Genomic DNA, 21,348 nt, shown 5'->3' with positions numbered 1-21,348 from the left:
TAAATTACGTATTCTCCACTCAAGCCTATGGGGAGAGTACGTAGACACACACACACACCCGCCCCCCCCTCTCTCTTTTTATCTTTATGATTGCTTGTGTGGCTGTAGTGGGGGGGCAGAGGGAGACATTTAATAATGTGATCGGTAAAATTGGTAAAATTAAAACTCCAGGACAACAGAAGGGGAATACAAACTATGGGATGCATATTTGATCATTTATATCATATAAAATATGTCATCAATATCGTTTAAAATCATTTTTCAGTGTGTTTCCTGCAGCGATACGCTCGCGTCAAGCGCAAAAAATAGACTCGACGCCGAAACGATCGCTGCACGGCGCGAGGCAGCCTTGGCGCAGCGCTGCACTTCAGCGTCCTGTGGGACCGACACAGAGGATTATCATGAGAGTGGATGGGAGCCAGCTGTTATTTAAGGCATGGCGCTGCGCTTACGCGACGCTTACGCGTCGCTTCAGCGCCCGGTGTAAACCCGGCATTAGTGTGAGTCCTGAATTATATAATTTGGAATGATATAGGACACTGTAATAGCTGCTCTGATTATATAACATTGGTCGTTAGAGTAGCATTGTGTTCTTTCCTAGGGTAATTGGAATATTAAATGTTTCCCAAGGTTTAAAGTAATGTTTCCTAGTTTCACCCTGTACGTTTGCAAGATGCTACGTGTCAGTCGTACTTACCAGAGTTGGACTGTCCATGTTTGCCGGGCCGCGCTGACTCCCAGCTGTCCACAGACTGAACCTCCAGTAGATATGAGCTTTTAGTCTCACGGTCAAACACAGTCTGAGTGTAGATGAATCCCAGCTCCGGGTCAATACGGAAATACTGGTGGTCCCAACTGCGATCCTCCAGTAGGGAGTAGGAGATCTGGACAGTGGGAAGGTTATAACACACAGGTCATTACTGCTAATTATGACCTGTGTCATAATTCTGTCTCTTCGCCCCACACTTATTTATTTTACTACACGTCACTAACTTTGTGTTTTGTCCCTCCCATAGTCTCCACAGTCGCCTAAATGCTGCTCATTGTGGGAACCGTTGGGTTTCTCTATAACTTTTAAGGTCTTGATCTTCTATGTAAAGGGCCTTGAGATAGTTTATATTGTGATTTGGTGCTACACAAATAACATTGAATTGAATTAACACAGCAGAGAACAGCATGAATATTCACAAGAAACCCAGTTCAACTGAGAAGATACTGAAAGAGCAATGCACCACTTTCACCACAGTTTGTGTGTCTATGTGTGCACGTGCACGTCTGTCCTCACCTTGCCATTGAGACCCAAGTCGAGGTCAGTGGCTGACACCTGGACAACCAGAGTTCCTGTTTCTGCCCCTTCAGTGACTGAGGCCTCATAGATGGAGGAGGTGAAGAACGGGACGTTGTCGTTTACATCTGGAGAAGGAAGAGAAGAGAAAGAGAGCGTGTTCTTAGGCTATAAAATATTTTCAGCATGGTATGTTTTGGGGAATATGATATGAAACATTTGAAACAGTGAATGGGCTCTTTGCAAGGCCTGAAGTGCCTGAAGGTAACATTTGTTTTCAAACAGTTGTTGGCGGCACAACTATAAATTGTAAAGATAACTTATGACAAATAATATGCAATACAGTAATTGCATATTATTGCATCTCTTAATTGTTTCTTCGGATTAAGAGATGATAAACAGCCACGAACAGGTAGTAAACACTCAGCTTCAGATCAGATCCGTAGATCACGTTGAAAGGAAAACAAACCAGCCTCCTTTATTCAGCCCGCTATCTCTTGTTTGCCTGTTGCTGACCCCACATCGATTCTCTTAAATTAGTTTATCACCATCTCTTTAAATTACTTGAGATTGTTCCTCTACAACCACCAACCTCAAATCTTCTGCTGCCAAAAAAACTTCAGTTTCTTCTGATCACTACTAATGAGTCTGTTCTGGTTTGGTTCCTGTCTATTTCCTGCTTTCATCTACAAATAATTGCTACATGAGCACTGCCTGGAAATAAAATGACAAAATCCCAAGATTATTTCATGTTTTTGTTCATACGTCAAAAATGATTGTCCAAATCACCAGAATATTGACAAGAATGCACCAGCATGGATTCTGCATTTGTTCAGCATTAGGCGAGTTATTTCGATTGACATTTAGAAAATTATATATATTTTCAATTGAACCTGTGTTTTTAATACTCATGTGTTAAATGTGCAAATTCACACTGCTAGAGCAGCTTCTCTCTCCTCTGTCCTTATCCTTCTAGACCTCTCTGCTGCATTTGACACAGTGAACCACCAGATCCTGATCTCATCCCTTCAGGACCTGGGTATCTCAGGCTCTGCTCTCTCCCTGCTCTCTTCCTACCTCCATGAACGCACTTATCGGGTAACTTGGAGAGGATCAATTTCTGAACCTTGTCCTCTCACTACTGGGGTCCCTCAAGGTTCTGTCCTGGGTCCTCTCCTCTTTTCTTTGTACACCAACACTCTCGGGTCTGTCATTCACTCACATGGCTTTTCCTACCATAGCTACGCTGATGACACCCAACTAATCCTCTCTTTTCCCCGATAAGAAACACAGGTAGCAGCACGAATCTCTGCCTGTCTGACTGACATCTCTCAGTGGATGACCACTCACAACCTGAAGATTAACCTTGACAAGACTGAACTACTTTTCCTTCCAGGGACAAACTCTCCCACCCACGACCTGACTATTAACTTTGACAACTCCGTGCTAACCCCCACTCAGACTGCTAGGAACCTGGGTGTGACACTCGACAGCCAACTCTCCCTTTCTGCCAACATTACTGCAACAACGCGGTTCTGTAGATTCATGCTCTACAACATCCGGAGAATACGCCCCCTTCTCACTCAGAAGGCGGTGCAGGTTCTGGTCCAGGCCCTGGTCATCTCACGCCTCGACTACTGTAACTCCCTCCTGGCAGGTCTACCTGCTACTGCCATCCGACCTCTGCAGCTCATCCAGAATGCAGCAGCTCGACTGATTGTTAACCAACCTAAATTCACTCGCACTACTCCGCTCCTCCGCTCCCTACACTTGCTACCAGTGGCTGCCCGCATCCGGTTCAAAACACTAGTACTCGCATACCATGCTGTAAACAGATCAGGTTCAGTTTACATCCAGGACATGGTCAAACACTACACACCAGCACGTTCACTCCGCTATGCTTCAGCTAAACGACTCGTTGCTCCTTCACTGCGAGCTAAACACTCATCAAAATCACGACTGTTTGCTGTCCTAGCTCCTAAATGGTGGAATGAGCTCCCACTCAACATCCGTACATCTGAAAGTTTACACATCTTCCGCCGAAAACTAAGAACACACCTCTTCCGACTGTACCTTGAATAAAAAAAATTAATAAAAAAAAACTAACCACTTTTGAAACTAACACTTTGGTAGCACTAAAATGGCACTTACTTATAGCACTTTGTAGTTTTGCTTTATTTCGAAGAAATTGTACTGTCTTGATTCTTGTTGTTCTTGGTTTGTACCCTCGGGGTTTGAATGCACTTATTGTAAGTCGCTTTGGATAAAAGCGTCAGCTAAATGAAATGTAATGTAATGTAATGTTATTGCTACTTTAATGTGTAACAGCAAACCACTTTGTTGCTATATACATATAATTCAAGCCTCGGTCAAGGCCTAACAGTCCCCATATTAAACCACAATTTGAATTCACTAGATTCGATTTTCAGAATAATCTTAATATCAGTCCCCTCTTATACCAGAACTTTCATCAAGATCCATGAATCATTCTCTTCTTGGCAGAGGTAGAAATTTAAAAATTTAAAAATTAAATATGTGCAAGTGCTCATTCTTGGTCATTGTAATGTCGCAGCTGTGTGTCTATCTCACCTAATGGTCATGTCAGTTCTGTTGTTATTGTCTATTTGTGTAAGTACACTGAGTGCAACTATATATCATAAACCCCTTTGTAGTGTTTTGGTGTCTGGATGTCCACTTTATTGAATTTTACATATATATACCATATACTGCTTTTCTTTTTTATGAAGACTTCTTAAAGGTCATTTTGTAGGCTGTGAATAGATTTAAAGAAAATTACCAGACAATGAATATCAAAGCTCTTGTTGTTGTTAGTGCACGCTGGGCTTCAAAGTGGCGCCAGTCCTCCAAGCATTCTGGAGAGGGGCTGATTGTGGGCTTTCATCAGCCCGCAGCTATAAAAATAAGGTTTGGAATCTATTTCGCATATGATTTTAAGATCTGGCTGATGGTGAGGACACAAGAGTTCGTCCTAGTTTGCATAACTAAATAATTGTTTAGCAGAATATTTGTAGGGAAAAGTTGTCTGAGAACATCGGTATCAACACCATGGGATGGAACTCTAGCTCCTTGGCCATCCTATTGATTTGTGTTAGACCATGCATTCATTATCGCTTTGACAACTGTTGTATCAAATGTCATTTTTGCTGTTGTGATTTTATCTTTTTTTTTTCGAGAGAAGGGTCCAAGCAGGTACCACCAAGAAACAGAGACACAACGTGAACCAAGTTTGCCTGAATAGAAGAGGCCAAATTCCAGTTCATTTAAGGTCGGAAGCATCACAGAAATGACTTGAATAGAGCAATAGATTAAATATAATACTGATCCATGTGTCATTTGTTCCCCCTTGCCTTTCTTCTGAGCAAATGTCTTAATCTTTAAATTAAAAATGAGGCCTTAACTCCATTAAAGAGCGCCCTCCCTTCCCCAGCAGGATCGCCTCTGAGGAGTCAAAGAGCTTTGGAGGGGTGAGTGGAAAGAGGAGAAGAGAGTCAGGAGTGGGACAGAAAGGCAGAGAAGGGAGAGTGGGTCTGTCTGAATTAATTATTTCTCTCTGGATTAGGACCAATGTGATGTGTGTGTGTGCATGTTGCCAGGGGATTAAATGCAGGGAGAGTGGGGCATGTAGGGTGTAAGCAGAGTTATTTTAAGAAGCAAGGTCAGGCGCTTGCAAACACTCTCATATTAAGCAGTGATCACATCCTAGGTTGGCGGCTGAGCATTGACAGGAACACGATCGAGAACGACAGAGGTGAAAAGTGCTGTTTTCGCTGAAGATGGAAGATAATATATATTTTAGGAGAGGGACTAGACGTTGACTAGAGTCCGTTGAAATTTCTTGGAGCAGTGGGCTTGAGCGTATTGCACTCTAAGCTCATCATCCTCACAACAGCTGGCGAGCACTGCAAATAATTTGGATTTGCGCAGCTTTGGAATCCAAGATTTAAATGGCTCAGATGGAAAATTAGGACACAACCGGTCTTAGAAAGCGCAGTGATACAACTGACCCTTCTGTTCCTGCCAAATGCGCTTTACTCTGTCTCTTGCCACGGCCTCAGATGGGGAGCAACTGTTGAAACAGTGTCACTGTCCATGTTGAACACAGAGGGGGAGAATGAAAAATAAAAGCATATACACAGCAGTAGTCTTTTATGGCAGTGACTCAAAACACATTAGGTGACAATGCTTTGATAATATATATGTCAGTGCCATGTTTTAGGTTGGCACTAGATGAGTTGAGACCATAGCTGGGTTCTGAGGCTGGTTCAAGATCAGTACTGGAATAAGCAAAGTGCTTAATGCTGCTCTTGACTGAGAGCAGCATTGTCCATTTATTGTTATAAAAATTCCATTAAGCCCATCCTGCAAACTCACCATGTAAAATCCATCCTGCTCCTCCATTAGCTTATACCTTAGCCATCAGAAATCTGAAGTCAAATACCCACTTTGTCATCTGTTCCTGCAACCTTAGATCCGATTACACTCCAATTTCAATTAACCAGCTGCAACAATGCTTTTAGATGAAAGCAGGAAATCAATGGTGTACCGAGACAATGTAAAACATATTGGAGGAATGAAAATACAGTAAACCAAGTTAAGATAAAAATAAATGTATAATGAAAATGTCCCACCTGTGACATTGACATAGACGATGGTGAAGGCTGCCAATGGCACGGCAGCGACATTCTGAGCCCGAACCCGCAGCATGAAGTTTCTGGTGGTCTCATAGTCGAGGGGCTCAGCCACCAGGATGGAGGCCGAGCCGTCCTCTCTGTTGGGGGTCAGGTAGAAGCGAACAGGCATGTTGGTCTCTGGGACCATTCCGTCCTCCAGATTGTAAGTCACCCTGGGATCCCCAAGAGGGGAGGTGGCCTTGATTGTCTGTGTGAAAACAGAGACAAGGAGAGAAGGTGGTGAGATTTCTCTATGACAGGACATTTCACTCACTTTAGTCTGCATGCCACTGAGGGGCTTTCTGTTTTCAGGGAAGACCCGGGGTCCAGCACTCACATAGTTGTCAGGTGTTAAACAAGCTACACAATATAAAATATCCCTACATAAAACTGCTCTGACAAGGTGGAACGTGTTCTTAGCATGATTGTTATCTCTCAAATTTTAAACTAAATATACTGACTTGTGATCCAAAAACCTGACAGAAATTTGGCATGTTTCCAATTAAGAGTTTTGAAAGCTGGAGAAACTACTGAATGCCAGCAGAGATCCTCAGGACAGGAACGGAGATGGTGGACAACTGCCGCTGGGCTTCAGTGGAAGTGTGCATTCTAAATAGTGACAAATGATCTGCCCAAATGGATAAAAGTGTTTTATTGCACATAATAATGAACACTAAAATGTTCAGCCAGTAAATCTCAAACTGTTAGACTAAAAAACAACCTGCAGAAATCCTGCGAGATCAAACACTCTGCTCTTCATCATGCATTCTCCCTAAACTAATTAAGGAGAGGCTACTCAAAGCTGAGGCCACACACACACACACACACACATCCCAATTAAAATCAAAAATGCCATCTCGGACGTGATGTGGCTTTCCTATGGGTGACCTAGCTGTATCCATTCAACCTGTGGAGCACAGCACTACAATAATGAGACACCCTATTAGGCATTCAGGACTGGCAAACATGCCTGGCTATTGTATGAGCGGATTTAGGCCATAAAAAGCAGAATTTCCCCGGCAGGGCTATTACAACCCGCTGAGAGTTATTGCATCTTCGCATAACAGTCAAATCAACACTGAACTGCCATCTCGATTAATACATTGTACTGTAGGGACTGCACTCCCTCTCTTTCAATCTCTCTCCCTCCCTTTATCAGCAGATCTCGCAAACACGATTAAAACACACACACACTCACGGCCTCATGTAAAGTACTCTCCTCTGTCTTTTCATTTTCAACTTTGGGTTAATAGTATTCATCAGCAACTTGAATGGATTTAATTGCTTTCAAGAGTTCCTCGGAAACAAATACCGTCTATAACATGTTAATGGAGTAAAAAGTTGATGCCTGTGAATAATCAAATCAAGTACTGAGAAAACATTTGAGCTGCCAAATACTGGAGTAATATCAACACAGGCTGATTGTGAATATTGCACAAAGCTGATTGTTGCTGGTGTCTTATTAAAAGACGCTTTTTTGAAAGAGAAAGAGTAAAAGGCAGTAAACATAAAAATCTATTTTTGCAGCACCACAGCATGTTTCAGCTCCACACCAGGATATTAGGCATTGTGATTCTTATTTGGAATTATAATAGATGTTAACTTTTTGCTCAGTTTGGAGACAATTTATTTTATGTGTAGCCATCTGTTGACACCTTCTTCTTTTTGGTCAGAAAGTTACTGCAAAAAAATAGAACATGCTTTCTCCACTCTTAGCAATGATCCAGAGACAGATAAAGTCAGATTTGCTGTACTTTCACCGGAGCTGCACTGACCTTTTCTGGATGCTGACGGCTACTGCTTGTGCTTTAATTCTAGGAAGAGGACAAGCACTTCAAATTGCCTCCTGTTTTTTCTAACTTTTATTCATTGTTCAAGTTTCACAGAGGGCAAAGCTCCCCTTTGCAGTTGCGATTAAGGGCCTTGCTCAAGGGCACCTCTGTGATGGTGATGGGGGGTGGGTGCATTGAGAGTACCGCAGTGTGTCCCTGTCCCTGATGAGATGTATCCTTCCGATCTGGGAAATTGACTCACAACCCTTTCTGTCAAAAGCCTCTTTCTCTGCACTTTGAGCCACCACCCTCTTGTTTGTAAGGTGCCACAGATATATAAATAAACATTCCTTGCTTTTTTTTGCATTTCAAAAAAGAACAAAAACTCTTCTCATGTGCTTTAGACTTAGGCGATGTCTGCCATATGATGATATACATTGAGATAGAAGACAGCAACTGATGTATTAAGCTCTGATGCGTATAATCCTTAGCTGCTTCCTATTTTTAAAAGGCGCTAAGCGTCGCTGTTGCCGCTTAGAATAACCAAAAATGTTGCTGCTTCGTCATATTGGCTGTAACTAATTAACTTGATGACAGGCCCAAATTAAAGTAGGCTGAGATCAGTTTACGTGTCACTGTGCAACCAAGTGTGAACTAGACTCTATATAAAGAAGGACGATACGTCTCCACTTTCTCCCAGTATCCCTTGATCACGGGGTGGAGTTATCAACGTCCCACCGATACACACGCTTGACCAAATGTGAGTTAATCTCAGCTTTCAATCATGACGTTTCATGCCAACTGAAACGTATACAAATATTTAGCATTTGAGCATCAGTTGGATAAGGAATACCTAAAATGACACTATAATTTGTTTATTTTGGTCAGTGTTTCAGCCACTAACATGGAGGAGACATAGTTTGTGGTCTATACTACAGTCAGCCAGCAGGGGGCAATCAATACTTCACATTTGGGGAGCTGTCATGACTTCCTCTGGTGCTCTGTGGTGCATTTTGGTGGTCTCAGTCTTTTACATTACATATCATTTGGCAGGCGCTTTTATTCTTCTTCATATACAGTCTATGGTCTCAACTGAGTTTTTCTTTACTTCCAACAAATCCACCAGAGTGAGACATCATAGCAGTTTGCATCTAATCTCCAAAGCCTTCTGCAAAGTGAACATTGATTTATAACATATCATTTAACGAGGCTTACAGATTTAGAAGCATAACCTTCAGTATTTCGAACAAGAAGCTCATCAAATTAAGGTGAGTGACATTAACTGGTGTAAAGCTATGTTATCAATGTGTCAGATACACAGGCTTTTAATCAACATGTAACAACGGTGAATTAAATATGGGATCTGTCTCATTATTGGGTGATGCCTAATATTAAATCACTCTGAGGGGAGCCAAAAAGTTGATTAAGATATGTCTCCCAATAAACCAGAGGTAATAAATAATTCCCTCTATGTTATAGCGCGGACAGTATAGCTACATGTTTGTGTGTGAGTGAGGCAGTGTACACTCTGCTGCCCAGGCAGGGGTGGATCATGATGCCACTATCAGTCACTAGTCATGTCAGTCTTCAGTCCAACCCTGATGTATTTACTAGCAATTCCTCCTTAAGTGTTTGAGCTTCTGCTGCCTGTGATTGCCATCGACCATATCCCCCACCCAACGTACCACGATGGGCGTGTCTCTGACGGTGTTTTCCGGGATGACAACGCTGTAGCTGTCCTTCTCCCAGTGCGGAGGCTGATTCTTCACGTTGGTGATGGTGACGGACAGCTCCACTGAACTGCTCCTGTTCCCTCCGTCCGTGGCCACGATTTCCCTGGTGATGTAGGTCCTCTGCGGCAGGAGGTCCCCAACGATGAAGAGCAGAGTAACGGAGAGGTGATAAGATCACATGATGGAGTGTTGTCATTTTGTCAATGAGTGTGACAGTGATAATCACAGCTTCCATGGAGGCTTATGAACGTGTCACAGGTCACACAGATTTCGGCAAGCAATCAATTTCCCACACTTCTGTGCAGACTCAACTGACTGTCGGCTGCTAAACCTAACCCTAACCCACAGTGGAGCAGCATACTTTTGTAAACCATTCAAAAGCAATTAGCTGTAGCCACTGTAATCAGAGGAAATTGTTCCATTCATTCAATAAAGGAAAATAAGTGTGTATCCGCGCTGTAAGTTAATTTGTGTCTCTGGCACATGAGAAACAAAATATGAGTTAACTTTTTCCAAATTACAACAGGGTCTTCCATTTTAGGCAACATGCAGTGTTGATTATTTACCCATTCTCTAGAGGTCTGTTTGAATTCATGGAGTGGAAAACTGCGTTTCACTGAGCCAGTTTTTTCACATGAACCAGGATTAATTCTTAAGATTTGTTGTATTTATTCAGTTTTAAAATTCAATGTTTGCTCTTGGCAATTAAGGCCACTGAGATCATCACATTTGCAAGGGGAAAGTTGAAATAAATGTGTAGGAAGTGGCTGCATGTGTTTTACACTTTATGCAGTTGTCCTCATTAGAGAAAAGTTTAGTCTCTTCAACAACGGATATGTTCTACTGAGCCCTTCACTCAGGCAAGGTGCTGAGGATAGAAACACTCATCCCTCTTTGTACTAGTAGATGGTTAATTGTTGTGGTTGTTTTTAGCTTTTATAACTCTGGCACTCATCTATGCCACAGTGCACACTACGTTGGCAATTTCCTCTACTGCTTGTTCATGTTCTCACCAAGATTGTTTTTCTGCTGGTGAAATGGAGGCTTAGTGGCAGCAAGGGGAAGGCAATATGTCGGCAATGATACTTATCCTGTGCTACCGGCCAATCGACCAAGCCCTCTCACTGTCAATAATTAAAGGCTTGATTACAAATATACTTGTCTTTATGGACATTGCACTTGGAGAATCAGCATGTTGATTTGGTTCATTGCCAGTCTCACATGAGTCCTTCATTGTAAATATAAAATCCCATAATCTCTTTGAAGTATTTTTGTGCCACTTGATGTGGTCCCATTAGCATGATTAGCCCCACGGACAACCCATAGGTTATTCACAACGCTGCTACACATATCAGCAGTTATATAAGCAAATCTCTTTCAATGCAGATTTATAGTACCCGTTTCTGCACAGTATGTTCATACCTGAGAGATGGGCTGGTTGACATAAACCCATCCAGTCAGGGGGTTGACCCTGAGGTACTCCGGCTGTTCACTGGACATAGAGTACATGATGGCTGCGTTGGTGCCAAAGTCATCGTCATGAGCTGCCACTCGCAAGAAACTGGTCCCAATCATGGTATCCTCACGGAGGAAGTCTGCGAGAGAGGAAGAATAAGGAGTTTGGTTTGTGCTCCAGTGGTTATGTGAAGACTGAATTTTCTTCACTTTGTCAGTGCAGTGGTTTGAAATCTGCTGCAACTTAAGAAAACAAACAAATTAAGAAAAAAACACCTTCAGCACTCCGACAACCTGTGACACATTTAGAATTACACCAAAACAAGGAAATAAATACTATGATTTATTTATTATAGATTACAACAAGACATCAAGTTCACCTCGTATAAAAATGTAATTGCAATGTGACAATGTTTTGTATTGACGTGATATGTAAATATAAATGTACATGTTTGACGTCTTGTAAATACATTAATACTGAAATTATAAGTAACATCTTGACAACACCTACGTGTTTATTTGCTTCAGAGCAACAATGCTTACATTTAGGGAATGTAATATATTAAATGATGTCATGGAAACAAGTTATTAGGTTTTGAGATCAACCTTTTTCCCCCTCTAATGTCTCTCTACTTATCAATATCCAATCACAGAGCATAATATCCACAGCATTATTTAACTTCTGTATGGTTATGTCTAGGAACTCGCAGCACTCGGCTAAAGTTTGGGAAAAAACACTTTAATTTAGTTTGTTAGCATTTAATCAAAACTCTGATCGTTCTCTAACCGAAGTGCTTTATCAACAAGGCCCGGGACCCCCACCTGACTCGGACTTTTATTCCACCCCCACACCTCTAGGATGTGTTAAATTAACACATTATATCATATCATATAATATTATACTGCATTACATTGCATATTGCAATCTGACACTGTTCACTGTTTTGCATTTAGCATTTCACTTTTTACTTCACTTTTTATATCTTTTATCTTTTATATATTTTTATTCAGAAATGTTTATGTCAAAATAATATTACTTTGTGTAAATATTGGTAAAAAGTGAGTAAATAAGAAGGAAACAGTGAGTAAATATATACTGGTTTCCTATTTTTTATTGCTCTCCTATGTATGTTGTATTTATTGCGTTTTTATGTTTCTATGTCCATTGTATGCACCAGAGCAAATTCCTTGTATGTGTAAACGTACCTGGCAATAAAATACTTCTGATTCTGATTCTGATTCTGATTGTCTTAATCACAGATGGGACTGTGGAGCCAAACCTCCATCTCGACTGTGGCAGTTGTGAGATCTTTACACCTTCCAACAACACTAACACCTCCTGGGGACTCTGCTGCTGTAAATAATCTGAACGCGTGATTCATTGGAAAAAAAGGGATTGTGTTTCCTTCACAACATATTTGCTGTTAATAGTTCAAGAGTATAGAAACATAATAACAAAATAAAAACATTGGTCATCTACTTACACTCATATCGGATGTTCTCGAACTTGGGACTGTTGTCGTTCTGGTCCAGGATGAGGATGTTGAGCTGACAAATGCCAATCAGCGGGTCGGCCGCCTGGTCAGTGGCGGTCACTGTCACCGCATACTCCCGTTGGCGCTCACGGTCAAATTTCCTCGCAGTCACAATTACCCCTAGAGACAGACACAACAAGGTTGATCCGACAGGTAAATCCTACCAAGTACCGCTTGGTCTCATATCCCCAGAGTATCTGCAATTCAACAAGAAATGTAGTTTCCGTTGTTTGCCTCCGGGCCAAACTTTAAAGAATCCACTTAGTAGCAAAAAGATATTAGAGTATATCAAAAGAAGTTATCTTCAAATACTGAGAGAATTATCTTCATTATTTATTTCACAGATCATTTTAGTTTTGACAGTTAAAGCATTTCCTGCTCCACTAAAACAATGTTGCAACTGAGGTGAAATGTTATGTTATTTGGTTTGTACTGATGTTAATTTTTTTGGCATTACACAAAATCCTCTGACACTTTTTCCCGCCAGTTAAAAGTTGTTTTGTAGTTTTTCCTCACTCTTGTTGATGGTTAAGGGCAGAGGATGTGTCAAAGCCTTATGAGGGAAATTGTGATTTGTTAGCTATACAAATCAAATTTGATAAATGAAAAAATTAAGTAACTTATGAGCTCAGTTGAAAGTAACTGCCTCGTGAACAGGGTCAATGCTTCAAAATATTTAATGGGGCAATACTTCTGGTTAGATTATTCTAATGAGAAGAGATGACGAAACAATTTCCAGACAGTAATTGTGATGCATCTAACCACAAGGCAGTGAATTATGATCCTTTCTTTTGGCTTCAAAAATATTTGCTCATTTCATTCTGTCATTAAAATGAATCAAGAAATAGCTTTAAATTCTAAACTTATCTGTACACTTGTCAACACCCTGCATGAACTGTTTTACCTTGTCAAGCCTGATGGATATGCTGAAAAGAATGAGGTTTGCATAAGACTTCCCCCACTGGGATAAAACTATGTGCACATGTTTGTTTTTGTGTTTTTATGAAAGTGGAAGTGAGTTTGAGTGTGTTCCAGTACCTGTGTCAGGGTGTATGCTGAATGCGGGAACGGTGGAGTCTTTGTGCATGAAGCCGTATGTGACCCTGCCATTGGAGCCCTCGTCAGCATCCACAGCGTGAACCTGCAGAGCAAACGACCCCGCCGGCTGGTTCTCCAGGACCGAAGTGCTCTCTCGGTACTGCTGACACTGAGGAGAATGAGGTGGCAGGCAGAGGGGATGGGTGGGAGGAGGAGAAGATCAGCAATGTAAGTATGGAGAGGCCTAGATCAATACTCCATTCTATCGAAACAGTGAGGGAGTATGTGGGAAGTGGAAAGCTATTTATTTTGAAGGGACAGAGGAAAGATTATTTACTGGTGGGACAGAAAGTGCAACATGGGCACAGAATAATGAGCAAACACAGAAAGAAAGTGGGAAGCCTGGGTCCATCGTTTCCATCCATTTATTTTCTACATTTGCCAATCCTGTTTACGGTAGGCAGTATGATGGTAGTTTGTTCAGGGGCCCATCCCAGCATCCATGGGCAGAGGGGGATGTGCTCACTGCAGCTCCTGCGCTTTGGTAAACATGAGATCTGTTGATCTTTTGCGCTGTGATAAAAAAAAATTGGGAAAACACTCCTGACAGAGCAGTGTTCAGAAATAAATATGTAATTATTTTATAAAAACAGGTTTTTTTTGTTATATTTGGCAAAATTTAATATGATTTCTATTTAGAACCAAGTCTACCAGAAAAATAGAAATTGGTTTTAAAGAACAGATTGATTTTACACCACTTGTTGAGGCCAGGTAATGTTCTATGTTTTAACTTTCTTTTCATGTTTGAACTGGATATAGCAATATCTTGTAAACACTTTATACAGCTGAAAAAACTGAATGCAACCCATGAACATTTACATAATGCCTGTGTCAACATTACATACTTTATACTGAAGTCTGACCTTGATATGTTTTTTTAGTTATCATGGACTAATGGTCCACGATCAATGCTTTTCTGTTTTAAAAAACACCAAACAGCCCCTCACAATGACACCACTGTAAAGTAGTGGCCTCATGTCAGCACTGTATGGCCACTTCTACCAGAACCACACACATGCTGAAAGTACAGATTTTACTTCATCCTCTCAAGACTCAAAGGATGTGTTTGCACATCTACGTGATAAATGTATCACATCATTGTATGAATATAAAAGGATAACACCTACAATCTTGTGTTCAAATTTCTGAGAATTACTGATTCTTTTCCTGAAAAAGGGTTCTATCTTTAAAGTTAAATTCACAAGCGGTGTCCCAATTTAGGTGTTGCCTCCTCCAGAAGCTGCATTAGATGGCTGATTGCATCACAGTGACATGACGAGGCTGCAGCCAAGAAATGCGTTGCTCATCCCCGAGCAACAAAGGCTACAATGGGTGGATGTTGAAGTAACGAATCGTTGTCTAAGAGTAAATGCTGTGTGCAAGTATAGTATCAGCATTCAACCTAATCCCCACAGCTAGCAGTGCAGATGTTATTGCAAGGGTCCTTAAAAACAGCAGTGAGGTGCAAACTGCTGACACAGATCTAGGAAATTTACCCTAAATCAGATCATTTCGTTTTGGTTTGACCTTCGATGTCTACATGTCCCACAAAGGCTCCTTTCTTTCATGGGATGCAAAGACTGCATCCTCTGCCAGAATAATTGGATTGGGAGACCTCTACAGACTGTACATAAAAATGGATGAGTGACAGCTCCCAAAATTGAAGCCATAACATCTAATTAGGTATTTGATTCTCTAAAACAGGGTGATTGATAGCTGAGACTCACTTACGATTGGTCAAGTGCAGTTATTGGCCGGACCTTAAAATCTTGGCTCTCGAATGATCTCAAAGCTTAATCCTGAATAGTTTGGCTTTATAGTTGTACAATTGGAGTACGTGGCAATCTGTCTATAACTAAAGTTCAGCAATCAGCACTATGTTCATGAAGCAGCTCATGACTTATCACAGCACAGAGATTCACTCAGTTGTGTGATACAATGAAGGTTCTGCTAGTTTGGTTTCTCAAAGGTTCTGTCAATCACTGAACTCATCACACACATGCAGATGTATTATCCTAATTTGAACCCTGCCTGTGTCACACTCACTCTCTGTATCCTCATTCTTATCTCGCTGGTCTCTCATCGTTCTCTCACTCTGTCTCTATCAACTTTTGTTTCTGTCTCACTGGAGTGGTGATGCTGATGTGCCACAGACACATAGAGGAAGGGATCCCTCAGTACTGCAGTGTTTGCCTCCCTTTGACGTCTAATTAATAACAGGGGAACGTATTTTACACTCTTCTCTTGTTCCCTCACTTCCTGCCTCCTCTCATTTGCCCTATTTTTTTTTCTCCTGGCCTATATTCTTCAATCGTGCAACAATGCTTCACCAAGTGCTGAGATGATACGGCCATCCACCCCAGGAACAATAATAATTATAAATAACTATAAAAAACATAGAACAAAAACATTATAAAAATATTGTTCTAACTCCATTGTTCAAACTAAGTGGATGTTGGAGTCCAAACGGCAACTTTAAGAAAAGGTTGATAAACTATAGAAACACTGGCAGCCAGTTTGAAGATGCAAACAAGATGAAGGATATCTGAGATGCACTAAATGACTCAGTGGGGACACTGAATATTGCAATGACCCTGATGAAAAAACTGTAATTAATGTGCATCAGTTGCATGTGAGCGTTACCCAATCTGCTTAATAAGGTCTTCATGTTGAAAGGAGCCAGCTGAAGTATGCAAAGTGGGAAGAGACACCTGTTCACATCAAGAAAACGCTGTAGTGATATCCAGTCTGGCCGAGGACAGAGGGAGACGATGTGGGATAGGTGGGATTCTTGGCTGCTAACCTATTGCTACTATGATCCTCTGATAAGCAGCGTAGACCTTGGTGCCTTAATGCACTGCCTAATGTAGTTTGAACCTGGGGAATCACAAGATATCAATTACTTTTTGTTTTGTGCCTCTTATTGTTTTGCTACAACACTATGACCAAATTGTGTCTTGTATATTGTGGACATGAGAAGAAATACTTTTACTTGTTTAGCTAATTTTACAAACACACAGGAGAAAAACCCGGTGACTGAAACATCTCCATGGTCCACTCGGGCTTCGGTGTAGCATGTTGGATGCATGAGGCGTGAAAAGTCACACTGCATGCATATGAGGTAGAAAGCTATGTGTGCACATATCCACAGTTAATTGTGCACTCTTTGTTTTGCTCACAGTTTTTTTTAGTCTCCCACGTGGTTGGTGGCCATCCATAACGATTTTACTGCCTTTAGCAGGCAGGCAGGATTGGGTTTAGACTCAGTAGACCCTGCTTTCGCTTTTCGTTCTGTTGTCTCCAGCAGCGGCCGCTCTACTGTCGTCCCACAACAAACCGACCAAGTAATATTCATCCAAATCATCCATAAATACATGGGCGGGGGCATAAATGAATGGGATCGGGTATGTAGCTGTGTGAAAAGTTCTGAATTCAGTGCATTCCCAATTGCAGGATTATTGGATGTTTTTTTTTGTTCATGTACTGTCCAGTTTGCTCTTGTTTTCTGTTAGATCTTGGCTTTCTGTAAATCTACCTCTCAGTGTGTCTCTTGGTCGTTGTGTCTTAGTTCACTGATCCAGCACTGCAAGCTGCAGTATGTCATAAGATTCGGCATTAAAACAAGATAAAAGGTCTTTTCTGCTCCAGTGTCCCGCTGCTGGCTGCCAGCCGCAGAGGAAACAGCAGCTGACCTCGGATATATCTATTAAGAGAGAAACCAACGCTCTGCCCCGTATCACTTCTTTGTCCCAGGACTTATTTTGTTTCTTCTGTACTTTTGCACTCAGCTTCTTTGCCCATCTTTCACCAGAGACATAGAAAATAAACAGTGTTTGTCCGGTGTTTACTCTTCCCTCTATTGACACGTTTTTCTTTCTTTTTTCATACTTTTTGCCTTTGGTTGATTCTTTTTTTCATGTTCAGTTGTGTTTTGTTTTCCTTTTTCAAATTGGCTCTTTGACTTAGAAGCAGCAATGGCAGTGTGTTTGTGGCGGCCCAGGGGCAGGGGCATTATATTCAGCATCCCGCCAGCAGAGGGAAAAGAATGAATCATAAAGTTGCACTATGATGCCAGCAGGAGATTCCTCAGAGAGAAAATCGAGTACACAGCCTCACATGAAATACTGTGGACCAGGAATTCCTCTTTTCTCTAGGCTCTTATCTTGTCGCCCATCCCTCTGTTTCTCGCTGCAAAGAGGTAAAGCCAAGAGGGAAACACTTGCTACTTACTTCCCCCAGGAGGGAATGAGCAAGGTTTACTCAGCAAGCCGGTGCTCCTAATCTTGGCTGATGATACATTGGGGGGCTTCAAAAGTCACCTAATTTAAAAATTGGGAAATGATTTGAAAAAAGCAAGAGGAGACACAGCACCCGCACCCCCTTAAAGCTTTAATTAAAAGACCGAGATGATGTGGGATTGAGACGAGAGAGCACCGATGAGGGTCAAGGCGGCAAATCACTCCCCCAGAGAGGGGAGACTAATAAATAGAGGCGATAGAAACACGAGAGAGAGAGAGGGAGACAGAGAAGTGATGTAGTATTGCATAGAATAGATGGAGGCAAAAAAAAGAACTTGTACTGAAAATGATTTAGTGAGAAGTGATTGAGATACAGTAAATGGAGAAAGGAAAGACGACCAAGACAGAAGCAGAAAATGGTTTAAAGACGTGCGTGAGATTGTCAGTCTTACCTTCTCGAAGACAGGCTTGTTGTTATTCACGTCATCCACTCCGACTATGACCTGGGCCGTGGATGAGAGGGCCTGAGGTCCGCCTGAGGCGTTGTCATCTGTTGCCGTAACGTTGAGGACGTATTCGACACCCTGGAGGCGAGGGGGTGGGCTTGAGCGTAAACGGATCAAACCTGTAACCCAACATAAAGGTGACAGAGGATGACACACAAGGTCCGTCTGTTGTTGATGAAACAGTAAATAATCGCCGTCCACATGGTCAACCTTTACTTTGGAGCTAAGAAGAATCTATCTGTCATATCAAAGGGTCCTTCAGCGGTGTGCTAGAGGCCAAATTGGTCTGTGTGTGTTTGTGTGTATGTGTGTGTGTCAGTGTGTGTGTGCATCTGCCAAAAGATTGTAGAGTGATGGTGATGGCAGAGAGATGTCACGCTAACAGTGATGACATCTCTGTCAGACAACCATTCATGTTCAAATCCAGACCCAGCACAGTTTAGCTTTGTTACATTGGAGATCAGTCAGTCAGTGAGCTAGTTTCAGATTCAAGTGAATGTGAAGCTTCAGTAATTTTTCTGGGTGGACATCAATGGTCTGGCCGTTACATTTGGTGCTGTTCATGCTTCATAGGGGCAGGAACAGATAACTAAGTTCAAACAACCTGAAAACAACACAAATAAGAGCAAACAAAAGTTAAGATGTTTGTCTCCCTAATTTCAAGTAGTAGTCTGTTTGCTGAGGTGAAACAAGTGTCCTTGGGCAAGATACTGAACCCTGAATTCCCCCTGACAGGTATGCTAGCACTGAGGGGATGGTGTTTGATAGAAAAAGTGCATCATATCTTAGCGCTGTGTGAATGGGTGAATGTGACTTGCAATGAAAAGTACTTTGAGTGGTAGATAGACTACAAAAAAGGCTTACATACATTACACTACTTTTAAAGAGAGGGAATGGTAGGTAGAAGACCCTAACTACATATAAACTGATAGCTAATAAACCCTCAGTACAATCTTTCACGGTTTTCTGATTTATTCAAGTTCCTGAAGTTGATAAAATCAGAACCATCGGAAGACTTTTGAGCAGCATGGCAACACATGTTAGTAATTAGCTTATTTATTTTATTTTATTAATCATAAAGCTTGTTTGGCCTAGTAAGGTAATTCTTCCATCAATCTATTCAGAGCATTTTAGGGTTAGGTTTGTTCAGCTTAACACTAACTTTACTGCAAGATACTGGATGGATAGCTCTCCAGGTAATTCCCCTTTAAGATGGAAAGTAAAGGTAAATCATTTGAGAATTTGAAAGATTTGAAAAGAAATTGAGTTGCTGTATCTCCAAAGACATGGCTGCACCAAGTTACAATGTAGTCAACATGACACCAAAGATGCTGGAAGTAGAGTTGCTGAGGGGGCTGCAGCACCCCTTCTGTTGAGGGGCTATAACTGCAAGGCCCACACTTTTACGAAACAAGTCAATTAAAGAAAAAAAAGAAAATTTCTTTGTGTGTCTGCCTTGTATTGTTGCTTCCCAAACAACTTGTTGTGGCCGGTCAAATTGCTACTCAAATCATGCTCGTTGTGCTGCTGCACTGCATTTAATAAGATGCCATCATATAAATGCTTTTCTTTCATTATCAACAACTGACTCCCAGCGTCCCTGCATGACAACAGAGTGAAGTGAGCCCCAGGATGAAAATAACCCACTTCATCCTTTTCTCGCTGTTGCAAAGGTGCAACAGTTTTCTCTGTAAACAAGACGGAATGAGCTGAGCCAATGAAGGAGGGAGAAGTTCCAAGTGGACACTAAGTTCCTTGTCAGTTTTTTAGCAGTGTAAGAGATTTCATTAATTATGTCTACACTATATATGAATGGTTAAACTGATTGGTATTCCCTGTTTAACTGTCGTTCTGACATTCCCTCTCATCCTCTGTCTCTCTCTGCCTCTCTCTTTCAGTCTGGTGGAGGCGTCTCATCTGCATCCCACTCTGCTGTGAATGACTCTCCTCCACTCTGTATTCATCTCACTCTCTGGGGCTCTGTTTACTTTGTGTGTATGCAAGTGCTGCAAGTATGTGAAGAAGTGTGTGTGTGTGTGTGTGTGTGTGTGTGTGTGTGTGTGTGTGTGTGTGTGTGTTTGTGTGGACACCTCTTTATCTTAACAACCAGGAGCAGGTGCTATCACTATCATGTGCTTATTTGGTTCCTGTTTCAGGGACTGATATCATATGTGAACTTCATCATAGATACTGCATGTGTGTGTGTGTTTGTGGGGGGGATTCTATTAATCTTCTATCTCTGTTTACCAGGCCAAGAGAAATTGGAATCGCAGCCAAGGAATGTATGCTTTTATCGTTTAATAAATACATACAGTACATAATTTTTTTTTTAATGAGCGTGTGTTCTAAGCAACTGTTGCAGCACAACACATTTGGTCGGAAGATTTCCATCAAGTGATTTGTGCATGAGACGAAGATGAAGACAAGAGCTAAATCCCTGTTGTGCGGTCACGGTAACGCTGAACAAGCTCAGGATTTCAGAACTGCACATGTACAGTATGTCCCTTGTGTTTGCTGTTGAGTCTGTTTGTGTGTGTGTGTGCGTGCTGTTGTTGTTGCACAAGAGATGGAAGATTGCCATAGAGGGGGTGTCTGGCTCGAGGTGTCACTGTGGCTGGTTCCCTGGCACTGCTCTCCGTGGTTATGTGAATGTGTTCTTTAGTGTGTGTGTGTGTGTGTGTGTGTGTGTGTGTGTGTGTGTGTGTGTGTGTGTGTGTGTGTGTGTGTGTGTGTGTGTGTGTGTGTGTGTGTGTGTGTTGCTGGGGGGATACAGTTGTAAGAGTAGGAAGCTTTGCCAGACTAAAGACATGTCATATTTTGAGTGACGGAAATCCCACACTCCTACACAGTAAATGCAGTAAATTGCACATGGGAGCACACCAACACTTCTATTCAGCAAACGCTACTGCAGAGGTTTATACAAAGAATACAAAAAATTCAGCAAAGACTTTTCCTTCTCATGCCACACTACACAACTCTGTGTGCAGAGGAATCTAGGGGCTGCTTTGCAAAAGCTTGTACGCAGATAATTAATA

General features: G+C 41.7%; 1 protein-coding gene across 1 annotated transcript in view; it reads right to left on the bottom strand.

The window, feature by feature from the left end:
- The window catches only part of si:ch211-186j3.6 (neural-cadherin), a 295,947-nt gene that overhangs the window by 143,615 nt on the left and 130,984 nt on the right, over positions 1-21,348 (bottom strand). Inside the window, exons 8-15 of the mRNA XM_061068864.1 lie at positions 18,260-18,432; positions 13,510-13,678; positions 12,421-12,591; positions 10,904-11,076; positions 9,434-9,601; positions 5,935-6,184; positions 1,286-1,413; positions 698-884 (exon numbers count right to left, since the gene is read on the bottom strand). Coding sequence (XP_060924847.1) covers positions 698-884; positions 1,286-1,413; positions 5,935-6,184; positions 9,434-9,601; positions 10,904-11,076; positions 12,421-12,591; positions 13,510-13,678; positions 18,260-18,432 — 1,419 coding nt within the window. The remainder of the gene's footprint in view (positions 1-697; positions 885-1,285; positions 1,414-5,934; positions 6,185-9,433; positions 9,602-10,903; positions 11,077-12,420; positions 12,592-13,509; positions 13,679-18,259; positions 18,433-21,348) is intronic.

The sequence above is a fragment of the Limanda limanda genome, chromosome 3 (genome assembly GCF_963576545.1).
Source record: "Limanda limanda chromosome 3, fLimLim1.1, whole genome shotgun sequence".
NCBI lineage: Eukaryota > Metazoa > Chordata > Actinopteri > Pleuronectiformes > Pleuronectidae > Limanda > Limanda limanda.
This window is presented reverse-complemented; position numbering and strand designations above follow the sequence as displayed.